The sequence below is a fragment of the Populus trichocarpa genome, chromosome 14 (assembly GCF_000002775.5).
Source record: "Populus trichocarpa isolate Nisqually-1 chromosome 14, P.trichocarpa_v4.1, whole genome shotgun sequence".
NCBI lineage: Eukaryota > Viridiplantae > Streptophyta > Magnoliopsida > Malpighiales > Salicaceae > Populus > Populus trichocarpa.
The window spans coordinates 4,741,423-4,758,301 of NC_037298.2; the positions used below are offsets into that span (position 1 = coordinate 4,741,423).

The 16,879-nt window shown below is 31.1% G+C and overlaps 1 protein-coding gene across 7 annotated transcripts; it reads right to left on the reverse strand.

The window, feature by feature from the left end:
- Positions 1-1,297: 1,297 nt before the first annotated feature.
- Positions 1,298-11,200, reverse strand: LOC7488925 (MADS-box protein SOC1). Of its 7 annotated transcripts, none has more exons than XM_024584309.2 (10): positions 10,889-11,199; positions 10,631-10,708; positions 10,397-10,542; positions 10,034-10,219; positions 6,816-6,897; positions 3,779-3,840; positions 3,564-3,663; positions 3,428-3,469; positions 3,167-3,208; positions 1,731-2,141 (listed from the first exon to the last, which is right to left on the reverse strand). In XM_024584309.2, exons 4-10 carry the CDS (start codon positions 10,213-10,215, stop codon positions 1,878-1,880), a joined length of 774 nt encoding a protein of 257 aa, XP_024440077.1. In that variant the 5' UTR covers positions 10,216-10,219; positions 10,397-10,542; positions 10,631-10,708; positions 10,889-11,199; the 3' UTR covers positions 1,731-1,877. The 7 variants fall into 7 exon arrangements, with proteins under 7 accessions (XP_024440079.1, XP_024440077.1, XP_024440076.1 ...); XM_024584308.2 differs by having other exon boundaries at positions 10,385-10,542; XM_024584307.1 differs by having other exon boundaries at positions 10,034-10,225; positions 10,889-11,197.
- Between the last annotated feature and the right edge of the window lie 5,679 nt (positions 11,201-16,879).

Below are 16,879 nucleotides of genomic sequence, written 5' to 3' on the forward strand. Positions count from 1 at the left end.
ATTTGTATGTATTTAATTTTTAAAGAGATTATTCTAATTTATTTATATATTTTATATAATTGAACTGTATTTTTAAAGATAAATAATATTCATTTTTAGATAGCAGTGCAGCCCTGCGAGATATTTTTTTTCCTTTTATTTTGTTCAATCAATTTTATGTATGTATCTATTTTTACTATCATTTAATTAAATAAAAAATTAATTTTAATAAACAATTATTAAACACAACTGGATAAAAATATTTTGATCTACATCCTTCTCTCAATTTTTTCAGATACATATTTAGTTATCGTTAATGATTTTTATTTATTTATTGATATAGATAGTTCTTAATTTATTTAATTAGATATATGTATAAATTTACGCTTAAAAAAAAAACATGTTGTGAAAGCCTACAAATTTATTTTTTTATTAAAAAAAAAATCCAACCATAACATACCGCAAGTCAAATAGTTAGTTTTGTCCTACACCAGTTTAAAATATTCCAAACCCATCCGACATATCGAATCAGATCAATTAGTCATTTTTTTTAGATGGGAAGTACGTTAATTCAGCTGCCGTTCTTTGTAGTCGCCATTTCATTGCTGATGATTTTTCTTTTTCCAAGCTACCCAGTAACTTAATTTCCCTTTCCTTTATCTATCCTAGAAAATTATATCATGGCAAAGGATGCATATGAAATGAAGAATTCCCATTGCAGGATGAAAAGAAGTTAAAGGAACCTTTGCTCTTTGCAAATGCATGTGGTGCCATCTCAGTTACAGGAGAGGTGCTATCCCTGCACTACCCCCAAAAGATGCAGTCCTCAAAGTTTTACGCACTGGCGCACTGCTTGAGAAGATTCATACAAGTAATGGTAATGCAACTCATGTTAGCATGGTACACATCATCATCAACCAGTGCCATTACCATGTCCTAGGTAGAATGATTTTGGTTCCCATAACTTGCCAAGAAAGCTACAGAATTCGATCATGTATGTTTGTGCAAGCACAATAATGTTTTTTGAGTTTATATACGCGGATGATTTACTTTCACGTAGAACAATCCTCCCTCAGAAACCAGTATCTGTATTTACTTTTACGTGGGGTTGTTGATTAGAAGACAGGCGTTATGCAAGCTAGTTTAGTTAATAAATTGATTTCATTCCCCTAAGAGACCCGGGATTCAGTCATTTATATCCGAGAATGGCGTGAGAGAGGGAAGAGTATCATCGTCTCATCATGTAACCAAATCTTTTGAACCAAATGCGCACGCACCCACACCATAATTATCATGCATGGTACTTGGGCATCAAGGCTGGCTAGCAGACAGAATAATTTTAAGAAAATTATTGTCAGAAAAACATACAAGGAAAAGTCTAACGATACGTCAAATATATACCTAATTACAATATTTAAGTACTCTGTTTACAGTTGATCTCAATCAATCATGGTAGCTTTTTTAACAGACAGCATATATATTTCTCTTAAAATAATACTATTGCCTTAATTATTGCTTGCGCAGGTGCAACATAGCATTAGCAAGAGTCTTAAGAATATGAAAAGGTTGGTCTCGCAGTAAGATGGCATTCACCACTAGTTTCTTGGAGGGATGCGCTTTGTTCTTGTTTCTGGTGGTCCAATGAACAATTCCGTCTCCACATCCGAAATTGAACTGCTTTCTCTCAGATCTTCACGGGGTAAATCTCTCTGTTCCCTTGAGACTGGCCATGACTGTGCACCACACTGAAAAGGAAAATTTGCATTGCTACATGTTGTATATGAATATGCTGAAACCCCCAATTTAACCCCCAAGTTTATGCCAATTTGGCAAACAAGCTCCAAAGAATAAAATTTCATCAATATCACCTTGTAGTCGTCACATTTCGTCAATTCAGACTAATTAGACTTATTTGTAAACAAAGTATGACCAAGTGCTTCAAGGATACTACATTGTTCAGTCCAATTGGATCGAATTGACAAAAAGTGACGAATATAAGAAAATTTGACCTCATAGTTTTGAAACCCGGCCCGACAGGTCGACCCGGGACCCGGCCGACCCGGGCTTGGAACCAGTCCGGGTCTAAGTAAAAACCTGCCTGGGAGTTGGCCCGGCAAAACCCGGTCGACCCGGGTAAACTTGGCTAAGACCCAGCTACATTCCTGACAGAGAAAGGCAACAACATTTTGTAAGATCTAATCTTTGGAGGCAACCGTATTTTTTACAAGTACTCAACAGATAACCTCTCCAAATCCTCATCTGAAATCTTATTCCCATTCCTATTATTACCAGAAGTACCCGCCCCCACTGTGACAACCAAGTGCCCTTGCACCAGCTTAAAAAACCTCATCAACTGATTCTTTCCCCACTGTGGCAAACTTTGAACCCATTTGTGATTAATAATTTTGATAGGAGGGTAACATCTCAACAAATAAATAAAAAAGTGAAATGAGAGAGAGCAGACTTCTAGCTTCTGGATTGTAGGAGAAGTTCTCAACTACTCTTCATTGTCTAGGGCTCTGTACCTTGAACTCAAATAAAAAATATTTTAAGTCCGAGCGGAAGACAAATCTTACTTCATTAGATTAATTTGGTAATGGAGCCCACATGAGCTCCTCCTCCTTAATCGGCCCCTCATGTGATTAATATTTTTTTTATTAATTTTTTTTGGTTGACCCGGATCAACCCATCTGACCCGTGACCCTATTATTAGACCGGGTCGACCACCGGGTTGGATTTCAAAACTATGTTTGGCCTTTTATTATAGGAGCATGTTTCCTGAATTTACACAAATGCTGAGGCTAAATTAAAAAGATTTTCCAAATCATTTTTGTTGGAGAGTGACAATTTTCACGTGGGAGATGAAATTTCATGAACAGAGTCTTCCAGAAATGAAATTCCATGATAAAAGAGTGAGGTTATGCAAGCAAACTGAAAGTTGTCATGTAGTTTTTCATAACTTACATGAAGATTCTAAATTCTTCTCTATGCTAGAATTGATCAAAATTATTTCATAACTTGCATGCAGCAAACTCCAGCTAGGTTTGAGACTAGGATTTAGTTACTTGAGTTTATGCTACGGAGAAAAGGAAATAAGACATGCAACTGTTGACGACGATAACAACAAAATGAGCATTAATCGGAAGTTCATGTCCAAAAAATAATGGCAATATAAATAAATGTTCACCTCGTCAGACAGTCTTGCATTTTCAGCTGCCAGTAGCTTCTCCTGAAACGTACAAATAGTACATGGAACATAAAGTTGGCAATTAGCGAAACACTCTTTGAAAAATCTTATTCACTACTTCATCGTTTGGTTCCAAGGAATTCCAGGGAGAGAAGGAAAAACGCTGAGGCATAACGTGGACTCATAAAAATCCATTTTCTCTACAGCCTTTGGTTTCTTTATTCACAAGTTCTTGGCATAAAAAAAGAATTGACTATTTACCTTTTGTCTTAGCAGCTCAATCTGTTCTTTGAAAACCTGATTCTGAACATTGACATAGAATAAGCACGTCAGCTAGGCTATCAGCTGAAAATGACTTGAGGCATAAACAAAGTGATAATGGTGTTTATGGCCAAACCTTTCTCGCACGGATGGTGCTTACACTCCTCTCTAACTGTTGTTCGATCTGTTGTAGTTCTTCAACAGTGCATGATCCCAAACATTCTCCCAGTAGCTTTCTGCGGCATTTTAAAATTAACTTAAGAACATTTACTTGTTATATTTAATTCCAACGGACAATCAATTCATCAAACTAAACTATATGCACAAAAGGTTAAAACTAGTCCTTCGAACCGTTTTGAAACTTCAAGATGCTCTATCTTCTTTATCATGCTTGCTGCTTCTTCCTTTAGTTGCTGCAATTCCAAATTCACGTGCATGAGAAAATTAAGTAAAACCAAAAACATCTGTTGGCAACAAAAGAGGCCAAAAGCAGAAGAAAAGAAAAGCAATGTATTCATTGTTGGAATTAATTTTAAAGTCTAAATGTTTTTTTAGTTCTCTGAGGTGTCTTCTAGCTATATATATAACTATTAAAGGTGTGTTTATCTTTTTAAATTTTTTAAATTATCCTGGACTAGTATAAATATTTGTGTTTAAGTATTGTATTCAAGTCCAAGTCTATCGGGATTTTCTCTCTCAAACTTTCTCTCATTGAGAGTAACATAATGTAAGAGTTACCTTCCCACCCTTATCCTATTGTTATTTCTAATATGGTATCGGAACTAATTCAATCTTGTGAGTGTTTAGAATGACTAAAGCATGCGTGTAGATGAAAGGAAGAAATCCCAAAATACAGTACTGGAATAACAAGTGACAAAAAAAAATTGAGGTTCAAGATAATAGAAACCAACAGGAGAATTGAAATTTTACATCAAAATAATAATAGAAGAAGCCTAAAAGAGGCTTAGTGCAAGCTAACAACTCCTTACACAGGAAAAGGTGTGGTACAAAAAAGATCACACATGAAAAGAGAAAAGTGAGATCTTCTCAAGATGAAGATGGAAGATCCAAAAAAAATGGTGGCACCAAGCTGATCCAGCTACAATAAGACAATGGCTATAACAAAAAATCATTGTGTGCCAAGCGAAAAGGTAACAAGAACAAAAAGTTCGCAAGCATCTACAACACACTTTTAAATTTCAAGAATTGTGAGACTTCCATAATTAAATGGGGTGTTGAAATTAATTTTGAAAACAAAGTGTTCTTTTAGTTATCCTAGGTGTCTCCTAGATGTATGTATAACTATTAAAAATGTATTTATCTTTTTAAATATCTTGAATTATCTTAGACTAGTATAAATACATGTATTCAAATATTGTATTTAAATCCAAGTCTACAAGGATTTCCTCTCATTTAAGAGTAACTTAATATAAGAGCTCCCTTCCTGCCTTCTCTCATTGCCTTCTCTCATTGATAGTTAACGATGCCGAAACAACTAAATCTATTATGTAGTTGTAAGCAGAATAGATTCAAAACCAATGACATACCTATCACTTCGAATTTCAAGCATGATATACAATTGAGAATTCTGGGCATATAATGTGTCATCTATTTTAGAGCTTTTTGTGTTATGAACACTATATCAAAAGCAATTTCAACATACAAGAGTTAGAAAAAACATTTTAAAGCATGGTTAATGGACATATATGAAGACAAATTAAAAGTGAGGTAAACTCATTTTTATAATAAAAACTTTTGTAAGAAATTATTCTTCAACTAAAGTTCTTTAGTACGAAACATTAATATGATTAAAAAATGTGGATGAAAAAAAAATCGATCTGAAAAAACTTTTGTTGGTATGTTGTGTGAAACCCAAAACTCTGTATTCCACATTGAAAAAAATATAAGATTTCCTTGTAGTTTATATTATAAGAAGTTAAAGAGTCATAAATGAACCCAAACAAAATGGCTTTGGGTTTAAGTCATAGGTGCTTTGTTGGCCCAAGTTTTTTTATTTTAATTTTAGACTTGGATTTGAGTTTGTTATAAAATAATTATTTGAATCATAAAGAATTATTTTTACTGGCTCATTAGGTTGTCAAGTCCATAAATATAGAGTGAACAATCTTCTTCTTTAACCTATTTTTTTTTATTTAATACAAAAAATAAGATTTTCGAGTTAAAAACCTTTAGGTTAATTTTGTTTTATAAGAAGGTAATTACCAGAATTAATTTTACATCAATTTTGGTTTTAAAATCCACTATAAAAGAGCGGAAAGAAGAGTGTTTTACATGAATTTTGAGATTCTTTCTCACCTCAGTTTTCAAATTACCTTCTCGATTTAAGCTCTGGTTTTTTATCCCTTGTTTTTCTTAAATACTAGAGCTTAGGTGATTTTATATTGTAGAGAGATTTTAAGTTATATTCTCTAGAGCTCATGGACTTTGTTTAATAGTGCAACTAAACAAGGGACATTATTGAAATCACAGGAGACTGATTGTATTTAATTCATTTGCATCTTGAGGTGAACAATAAAGTTTTAAAGACAAAAAATTAATCCTTAACAATAATTGATCTTCATCTAAATTATATTCAAAGTGATTCAACATGTAAGTGGTTACTAAACAATCAAGTTTAAATTTATGCCACTTTGATCCTATGTTTATATAGGATTTATATACTTTACCTTGTAGTTAAATTAAACAGCCAATTAAACTCACTTTTAAGCTTGGCTTGTGTAGGGAGATTTTTGGTTATATTTTTTAGAGTTTGTGTTTCTTGTTTAGTAATACAACTAAATATGATGGTATTGTTGGAATCCTAGAAGACTGATTACAATAAATCTATTTGCAACAATAGAGGAGTAGTAAAACCTTAAAAATAAATGATTAATCCTTGACAATAACTAATATTCATTTAAATTAGATTATAAGTAATTCAACAAGTGTTGCCATACAATCAAGTTTAAATTTATGTAACTTCATTCGAGCATGATTGTTGTGTTTATATATAGTTAAACTAAACAACAAATTAATATGTATTTTCATTCGGTTCTTTTATTCAAATTATTGACAAATTTTGCACATCAAGAGTCTATCCGTGAACAAGACAAAGTCATATCACTTTGGTTGCTTATTTGACAAAGCGCAAGAAGGCAACATGTAATATTGTTAATTTAAAACAAATATTACTGGATACTAAATAGCAAACAATCCGCAAGATGTAACAGTATCCTAGTACTTGTAGTAATAATAGATTTCTCACTTCTAGTTTTATACTCTCTATAGGGTGTTTTGATCATTTATAATGAATCTATGAAAACCTGTGGATTGTTATGTGTGTGTGCGTGTGATCATTGGTTTTCATAGGAGAGGAAAGAAGGATAACCAGCATGTTCTGTTCAACAGGCTGCTTGTTTGTGTTGTTTTCTTTCACGTGCCTTCGATAACGTTCAATGGTCTCCTGCATGCTGAAGTTCAATAACAACGCAATGAATACATATTTTCATTTTTGTCGAAAACAAGAAGAAAACGAATGTATCAGGCAATTCTTATCCAAATTTTGTGTTAATTTGCTGATGCCAGCCAATAAAAAGAGACCTTAAATTAGCCAACGAAAAAAAAAAGTAACCAATCTTTAACCCATAAAAAGACCCAAAAATTAATTATCATAACATGAGGATGGGCCTTTCTTTATGGTAAATGAGCCAATTGGCAAGTGTCAACAAGTTTAAAGATCATGGATATTTTGATCTATGTTGAGAAATTAATTATCACTACCATCATCATAACTACAACATATAATAATTAGTTTATATGCATCTTAACTAATAATATATTTTAATATTTCCCAAACTAATTATATTTAATAGATTTTCTTTCTTTGGGTGAATTTTTTAAAACAAGTTGCAATTTCTAGGAAATTAGAAACAATGTTTGATATTTTGAAAAAGTAAACACGAAATGGTATCAAATGGAAATGAAGCTGATGGTTTTTGGATTCATTTTTGTAGTTAGATTTTTGCGCTTTAGCTTCAAGTAAAGTTTCGTTACTAAACATGACACTTTCTTCAACAAAAATAAACACTCTGAAGAGTGTGATTTTTTGAAAAATAAATCCCTATGAATATAACTCTTTTGCATTTATTTGATAATAAAGGATTTCAAAAAAAAATTATTTTTATGTTTGTTTATTACAAATCCTAAACATATCCAGCATAAAATACCATCATACCCTTGCTATTATTATAATTTATAGTAAAGTCATCGAGTGTAAAAGAACTCAAGTATTTGGAAGTTAAAAATTTATATCCTCGTCCAGCGAGCATGATAGAATTCTTTAGGATTGGAAAGCATATGCAATGACAGATTCTTTAAAAACTTAGATCCTTAAGACAAATCAGTACTGCTCATAAAATCTTTAAACTTATTACTTCCTCAATTCCATGAAATATACATCACCCCGTGGTGACATTCTAGCTAAGGCATTAATTTCACTACGATAGCACAAATCTTGATAACTTATATATGATAAAGGCTATATGTCAACTAGTTGTCCATAACAAAGTTTTTGGTAGGGAGGATCAAAGGTAGGCAAGAATGGTTGAGTAAAAAGCTAAAGATTCATTAAAATTAGAATAAAAATAAATCCATCTGTTCAGTTATTTGGTTTATTGGAAAGAGGTAATAAGGGGAAAGATTTACATAAAAGGTGAAAATAGGTAAATGAATTTCTTGATGTTATAGGTTTGAATAACTAAAAAAATGTGATCATGGAAAGAAGATATGATCCTTCAATGGTGTTCTTGAGCATTACATTAATCATATACCGGAGAATTTGAGCACCCCTTTTATGCTTCTATATATGTTATCCATCCCACTCCTTTTCATTCTAAGAATTCAAATAAGAAGGGAAGGATGTATGAACTGTTATTTGAGACTAAACAACTCTTAAATGGCTAGTGGAAATAAATATTCAGAGAGAGGGGATGCAAGAAAAAATTTAAACAAGTTTGAAATCGTTACATTTATAATCCAGAAAAAGGAAAACCAATGATGTGAAATTAGGGATGGTAATGGATATTCACGGGTCGAATTTTCATTATATATATCCTACACTTGTTACTTCAACGATAAAAAATTTAGAAATTCATATTATATTTATGGATTTTGGGTATTCATATAAATATTCATTATCTAATTTTAGCTTATATCCAAGTTTGTAAGAAAATACAATCTAATTGACTATAAAACCTAAATAAAATGGCAATTCCATCCAAACCCAATGGACATTGATTCAAAACGATCCAAATATATGAGGTTTTTTATATAGTTATTTTATCTAATAGATAATGGATAAGGTAGAGATGTTTTCAAAACATAAACCGAGATATACATTTTTATTATATACATATACACGCAAAATATTTATGTTATTTCAAATAAAATATAATATATACATATCAATATTGACATAATAGTTGTGTGTGTAACATTTCTAATTTCATCATTTAATGTACACATTCATACCTCCAATATATATTATTATTTTGTTTTATGTTTAATAATAATTGGCACTCTAATAATAATGAAAACTTAAAAATAAAAAATCAATAGATAGATATAAATATTAAAATTTTTTAATTGTTAAATAATAAATAGAATATAGATATAGCATAAACTTGATGCATGGATAATTATTATCATTGCTGGGCCTGAATATACTCATTCTCACCTTCACATGAAACATCAGTAATTATTACAAGTGATATTGCATTTCCTTTATTTTCTCTCTTTGTCTCGTGAATGACTAGTTTCTAAGTACTGGCAAAGGAGCTAAATACCAAAAGGAGCAACCATATTTTCACTTTGTTTTTTGTGTTCACAAAGGACAGACTCAAATTTCAAACCTCCGGAGAAACATGGTTACAAATCGAGCTACAAGTTCAACGTTGGTATTTTTTTCACGGTCAGTGATGAAAAACTTTTTTAAGTTTTTTATTCCGTAAGTACTGTACTTTAATCTGATGTACAAGAACCTACTGTAATAATTATCATGTCTACAAGTACACCAAAAAACTCAACCATGATTTGGGCGGAATTAGGCTAGTGAAGATGACATGGATCATCATACTTAGATCCTCATTTCAACATTTCAGGTTTCTTTCGGGTTCATATGCATACAGGAAGTGGGATTTATAACACAAGAAGATCAGAACCCGGAGAGAAAAATTATTGGAACGGGCAAAGGTAGCAGAAAAGGAATCACTTGGATCATAATAGAGGACAACAAGGGAATCTCTAAGGCCAGCAAGGACCAATATATGTGCTTCTGTGTGTACATGTGTCTGACTTGTTTATGCCTCTGAGAGGGAGAGAGGGGGAGAGAGAGAGAGAGGCACACACTAATTAAGATCATGCACAGAACCCTAAGGTGCAAGAACCATACCCTCTTGGTACAGGAAAACGGGGAAAAAACAATGCAAGAAATCAAGAGTTTGGATGTAAAGAGGAGGGATGTTTGATCAAATCAAAGGAGCCAGACACGAATTAATTCTATATATAAATCATGGAAGGAAAGTTGGAAAGTAGTGCAAAAGATGATACCTTGTGCTTGCAAATTCATAGAGCTTTCCTCTAGGAGAGAAGACAATAAGGGCAACCTCAGCATCACAAAGAACTGACAATTCAAAAGCCTTCTTCAGCAGCCCATTTCTCCGCTTAGAGAAGGTAACTTGCCTGCTTGTGGCGTTCTCTATGCGCCTCATCTGTGTCTTCCCTCTCACCATCTCTCTATACCTTCACAACAAGGTGAGGGTCAATACACATAATTGAAAAGAACTCAGCTTAATTTACAGATTTTGTTAAATTCAAAGCTAAGAAGATCGAGAGAGTGCGTGAACCAAAAAGGATTTGATTCAAAGAGAGAATGAGATGAGAAAAAAAAACTAAGCTCACCAGATAGACTACACCCAGCAGAAAAGGTTTCTCCTTTCCAGGTAAGAAAGTGGAGGGACTACAAAAATCTGAGCCTTGGGAGCAAATTGAGACCAGACAACCCAGTTGAAGAAGCAACTGTCTTGATGGATTGATTTAAGGATGCAAGAGAGTAAATGCTACCAAGGAGAAGCAATCAATTAAGAAATGGTTTTGAAGAAGCCAAAGGAAGAGGCAAGACCTTGATGAAAAATGAGAGAAACTTACCAAATAGGCAATAAACCCACGAGAGCTTTGATCATGAAATGGCGTATAAAAGCCAGAAAAGGAAGCAGCTGAGGAAATCTGAGGATAAAAAGCAACACCCAAAAACAGCCAATAAGATTTTAAGTGATAGAAGTGATGTAGTTGATTTGTTCCAAAAACATGTGCAAGCCAAACCACAAGGCTCGTGCTCTTCGATTCATATAGCACAGGCGAGGTAAAAAGGAAGAAGAAGTCAGAGGGAAGATTTGGAAATCTTACCAAATTGGCAAAAAACCCAGAGGGTCTGTACCAGAGGAGAAACTGGAAAGGAATAAAGATGACCAAAAAAGGAACGCAATTTGTTTAAAAGTAAAAATCTTAGGTTTGTGGGTAATGACTGAACCAGAAAGCCATGTCTAGCTAGCTAAGTAGTTGTTGCTCCAACTAATTTTTTTTTTTTTTTTTTTGTCTTTTTGATTGATTGATACTCGAGCTCCCTTTTTTAGTCACAACCAAAGCCACCGTAGACCTCGCACGAACAAGAACCTTTCCTTATTGATCAATTGTTCTCTCTTTGTCGAAGTTCCTCGAAACACGCCGATAAAGAGTAACTATTTTTTATACCGATTTTACTACTACCATGTAAGCAAAAATATACGTTCTTACAATCTAACTATTTTTTATACCAATTTTACCATCACACTTTCAAGCATTTTCAATTAAGGACTCGAGAATATATTAAAATAATATTTTTTTATTTTTTAAATTTATTCTTGATATCTAAATGGTTTAAAAACGTTAAAAAATTAATTATAAGTATAAAAAAAATCAAATTTTAAGCAAATATTAATTTTACCTGCAGTGTTAAACAGCCTCTAAAACCCTAACAGATACCAAAAAGGCCAAGAAAGATGAGAAGCTTCTTGAGTTTTTCTTGGAGGCTTTTTTCTTTCGGTGAAAAGGAAATGGTTGTAAATAGCTGGAGAGGTAAGTACCATAAATAAGTAATAAAGAGGGGACTAAAGCCATTCAAAGCCTGCAATTGTTTTATTTTATTATTTTTCGGCCATAAAAAGCGAAAGGGAGCATCCACGGTACAATGTTAGAAAGATATCAACATCAATCCGTACAATTACGTACGCGTCAGCCAATGGGGATACGAAAACGCATTGATGAGTGATTATTTCATTTATTATTTTTATTTTCGTCAAACGCAGATAGGCTCTGCTTTCACGTGGAAATTGGGACCATCTCTCCCTCTCTCCTCGCTCCCTCCTCCCTCCTCCCTCCTCTCTCCTCTCTCCTCTCTCTGCCTTGTATGGTGCGTCAAGGTCATGGAAAAAAAAAATGGTCTTTGCTGTTTTGGAAAATATATTTGCATCCTTACCTTCTTTTTTAGAGTTTTTTTTAAATTAATACGGTAAAAATAAAAAATAAAAAAAATGATACAATTCAGAAAATATTTAAAAAATTATATAATTAGATGAGTGACATACGAGTACTCCCATGAATTAAAATCTTAGACCTTTCTCTTTTTTTCTTTTCTTTTCTTGTTTTTCTCTCCCCACCCTCTTTTTCTCTGTCGATTTATGCTTATTGTTGATTTTGATTATTATAGGGTTTATGATTAGGATTTTTTAGAATAAGTTAGGGTTTTTATGAATTAGGTTTTAATTATACTAATTTGCTACATGATATATTGATTTGAGTTGATAATCTTATGGTTTGTGAAGAAAATTGATTGTTTTTTTGTTATTATTGATTGCGAGTCAAAGTTAGGGTTTTTTTATGTTAGATTAGAGATTTTATCGAATTAGATATAAAAATATAATAATTAGCTATAAAATACATTAATTGAGTTTATAATTTCATTATTTATTGAGAGAATTGATGAATTTAAGTATTTGTCGATAAAATTAGGGTTAGGTTATTGTTGAATAAGCTTTTTTTATGAAATTATATAACTTGATTAATTTATGATATTGATAAACTAGACTTGCATTTCATTATGTTATTTCACATAATATCTCATGGTATTGGGATACTATGTTTTTACTGTGGTGTTATTGTCAATATCAACAGTTGTATTACTTATACTGGATGAATGAAGTAATGAGTTCTTAATTGTTATATTACATATGTCTCTCACCGAGCTAGCTAGAATGTTGTGTGATCAAATTGATTGCAATATATTTGAAATTAAAAATGAGATTACTTTGAGGATGCGAATTAGGCTAGGTCTAACTCATTATGTCAGTGTATCCATTCATAATAATGAAAGTGTGAATTTAATTTTTAGGTCGGCCAGCGATAATGGTTGCATATTCTAGAGTTCTACTTGAATAGTAGACCTCAATGAAAAAACTTTTCCGGTATGGAGTTCACCTGGATGCTAAGTTACACCCAGAGAACCACACAAGCATCACGAACAGCTAGGTCATGTGGTTTAGGTGATTATGCAAGGAACCTGACGTCAACATGATAAATTATATATGTAGAACTTGGTCAGGTATGACATGTTCCATATTGTTATGGAGAATCTGAACCAATTAATGATGAAGATGATTGTTATACTAATATAGTTAAGAAAGATGGTGAAGACGAGGATGGTGAGTTTGCTAAGCTACTAAACCAGCTCATAGGACCTCTAACTTTTGAATTTAAAAAGGTGAGAAGGTATGCTCCAACCATATATAATGACTGAGTTTTAAGTCGTAGAAATTCAGGCTTATCAAGTGACTAGTTGATAGTTGAAAAAAAAAACAAAGACAAGTTTAAAAGTATTACTGTAGCTAAATGTTGCATACCAGAAATTTATTGTAATAAAAGTCCCGGTGTCCGCCTAAAACTTACATGTAATTGCAATCTATTAAGAAACCAACATATATATGGTATACTCCTTATTTTCTTACTCTTACCTGACACATCATTGTGGCATAACTATATTAGGCTAGTGGTATATAAATGTCCAACTATATAGAGAACAAACAAGAGTTGAAGGAGATCTGCTTGTCTATATAACAAGATGGATAGTAGAGAGGAACACTCACAAAATAAATGTGACATATGTGATCAAATGGATCAAAACAAAAAAACATGTCAAACTAAACAACGTATGTGAATATCTGTATTTGTTTTAAATTATTATTCAAATTAACTGTGTTGCAATATTGAAAATTTTTTTGGGAGACAAGATCGCTTATCATGAACAAAACATGTTATTTGGGAGACAAGTTCATCCACGAATGTTCATCAAAGCTTGTCTACGAGTTGGGGGATTTTGGTGTTGACCCCTCCATAACCGTCATCCTTAAGGTGGATCCAATTGGGGTGGTGCAAGCTTTTCTATGAGTGCTTTAGGTCCATCTATGAGTTTGGGTAATTTCTAGATGTAATTAGATTATATGCTTTAAAGTTATAAAAATTATGAATTTAAATTAAATTTAATAAAATGTTATGTGAAATTTCATTATATTTAGTTATGAACTGTAAATTGTAAATTTTAATGAATTATGAAGTGTGTTAAATTTTTAATTGTGTTAGAAAGATGGGTTGAAACTTGTGTTTTAGAATTAATAATTGTCGGCATTGTTTTTTTTATGGAGGGAGTTGGGAGACCAGAAAAACTTTTATAGCCATTTTTTATTAGAATGAGATATGGGACTCGTTATAATATATTATTTTTTTGAATTTTATTTTTGTACTGTATCATTTATTTTATTTTTTTACTGAGCTAAATTTTTTTTAAAAAAACTATATTTGTTTTTGTCCTAGAAGAACGAGCAGTTCCCCAGAAATATTACAAAGACCGCCTGCTCTTTTAGTCTCCACGGGTTAGGCAAAGAGGACCTTTCCCTGCATTGGTTAGCCTAGTTTCTTCTCTCTTTTTTATTTTCTTCTGTCCTTTCAAATAATAAAGGGTTGTTTGACTTAAATGTTAATTCTAATTCAACAATTAGATTCAATTCCAATGACCCCTTTGCATTTTCCAGCAGACTCCTTACTTTAAATGCAACGCCCATCTTACTTTCAATTTATTATCTTGTTTCCTAACTGTAATTTTTTTAAATATTATTTTGTTCTTGATTATACATTTAGATACATCCTAGGCACATGATAGAGTGTTTTCTTATGTTACTATAACAATTGTTACAGTATTTTTATTTAAAATATATTTATTTTTTTAAAAAATTTATTTTTAATATTAGCATATCAAAATAATTTAAAAATATAAAAAAATAATTTAAAATAAATTAAAAAATTAAATTTTTTAAAAATTATTTTGAAACGTAAAACATTAACGGCTAGAACTCTGGTTGTTTCTTTTTATATTTGTTTTTCTGAATAATTCCACAGCTCTGTTAAATCTATCCATGTTAGTATTATATCTATTTTCATATTAATTTAATGAGCATATAATCCCATTTCTTTCGTTAGGTAAATAATTTAATCCCCACTATTCTTGATCGGTGAAATCCACTCTAAATTCAACATCTTGACTATAAAGATTTAAATGAATCACCAAACAAAGAAAGGAAGAAGAGAAAAAGTTTGAGTAAATAAAGGATTCGCATGCAATCGCCTCGTGCCTTCGTGTTGGTTTGATATTGAGATTAAATTTATTTTTTATTAAAATTTATTTTTTTTATTTTAATTTATTTTTTAGTATTTTTAGATTGTTTTAATTTATTAACTTTTAAGAATAAAAAAAAATACTTTAAAAATTAAACACATATAAACTTTAATTCGTGTAAAAACACGTGAGGTACTAACAAATTAAAACTCACGAGTTACCTAGCTCGTAATTTGGACATTGGACATTGGGCAAAATCATAATAAAGAGGACAACAAGGAATAAGGAGTTGTTTAGTTGTATATAATTTTTATTTTTATTTGTCATTTCTAATTTTCATTTTATGCGAAGAAGGTAGAAGATGTGTTTATTTAATGAATTTATATAAAAAAATCACTTTAAAAATTGAAAAACATTTAAAATTCTAAAAAAAATTATAAGTTTTTACCTATAAATGGTTGTTCATTTAACTTTTAATGATGTTTTTTCTCATACCACCTCACTAATTAATCTTATTATCTTTTTTTATATAATTTATTACATGGACGAGGTAGAGATATTGTTTATAATGTTATAATTGTTTTTTTCATGATCAACAACATAAAAAATCAAATAGAAAATATGTAATGAAAGAGACTAATATGACTTGGGGATCTATTAAACACCATAAATTAAAAGGAAAATTAATACAAGCTCTTGTGTTGATAAATTTGTATAAATAATAAAGCATGTCCGAGTCACCTAAAATAAACAAAAACACATGTTTTTGTTAATTCTAGATAAAAAAAAATAAAAAAAATTAATAGAAAAACTTAAACTAAATAAAAATATATTTTTTCAAAACTAGTTATAAGTTGAGGAATTGAAAAGGCATGTTTTTAAACTCCTTGAATGAAAAAAAAAAAACAATTTTTTGTAGAGATATTTTTCAGAAAACTGAGTTATTTTTTTACACCTGAACACGATTTAAAACTCCATCAACGTCTAATCAACTACTAAAATCAAATCTTTTTTTTTTTAGAAAATAATACAAAGATTATTGTTTGAGAGCTAGCGCAGTTATTTTTTGAAGTGTTTTTTACTCAAAAATATATTAAAATAATATATTTTTTATTTTTTTAAAATTATTTTTGATATCAACATATCAAAATAATTTGAAAACACCAAAAAAATATTAATTTTTTTAAAAAAATAAAAAAAATAAATATTAATTTATATTATTCTCTACAACTACAATACATTCATTCACTGCAGATTCTGTTCATTTTGTGCTTCCCAATTCTGTGCTGGACAATCTAACAGATGGACTTGTTGTTTAATGGTTTTTAATATATATATAACTTCTGATAATTTATATTGTGTAAATGGTACATTAAATTGACAATTTAATTTTCTTAAGCCAAATTAAATGAAAAACTCAGATAAATTAAGTTTTAAAACGGAAAAACAAATAGTGACTAGTAGCAAAGAAGGCATGAATTGGGTGGATATGTTTTCAACACACACCATGTCAATCAATTCTCACCAGCTAACTATCTCCATTAAATTTAACAAACAAACGAGGATTCAACCACCAATAATCTCAGCTAATATAATATAATTATTATAGAGCACAGACGTTCTCCAAGATGAACTTTTTATTCTTTTCGCGTATCTCGTGTCGACACTTGTCAGTGTTTTTTTTGGATTTTATGCCA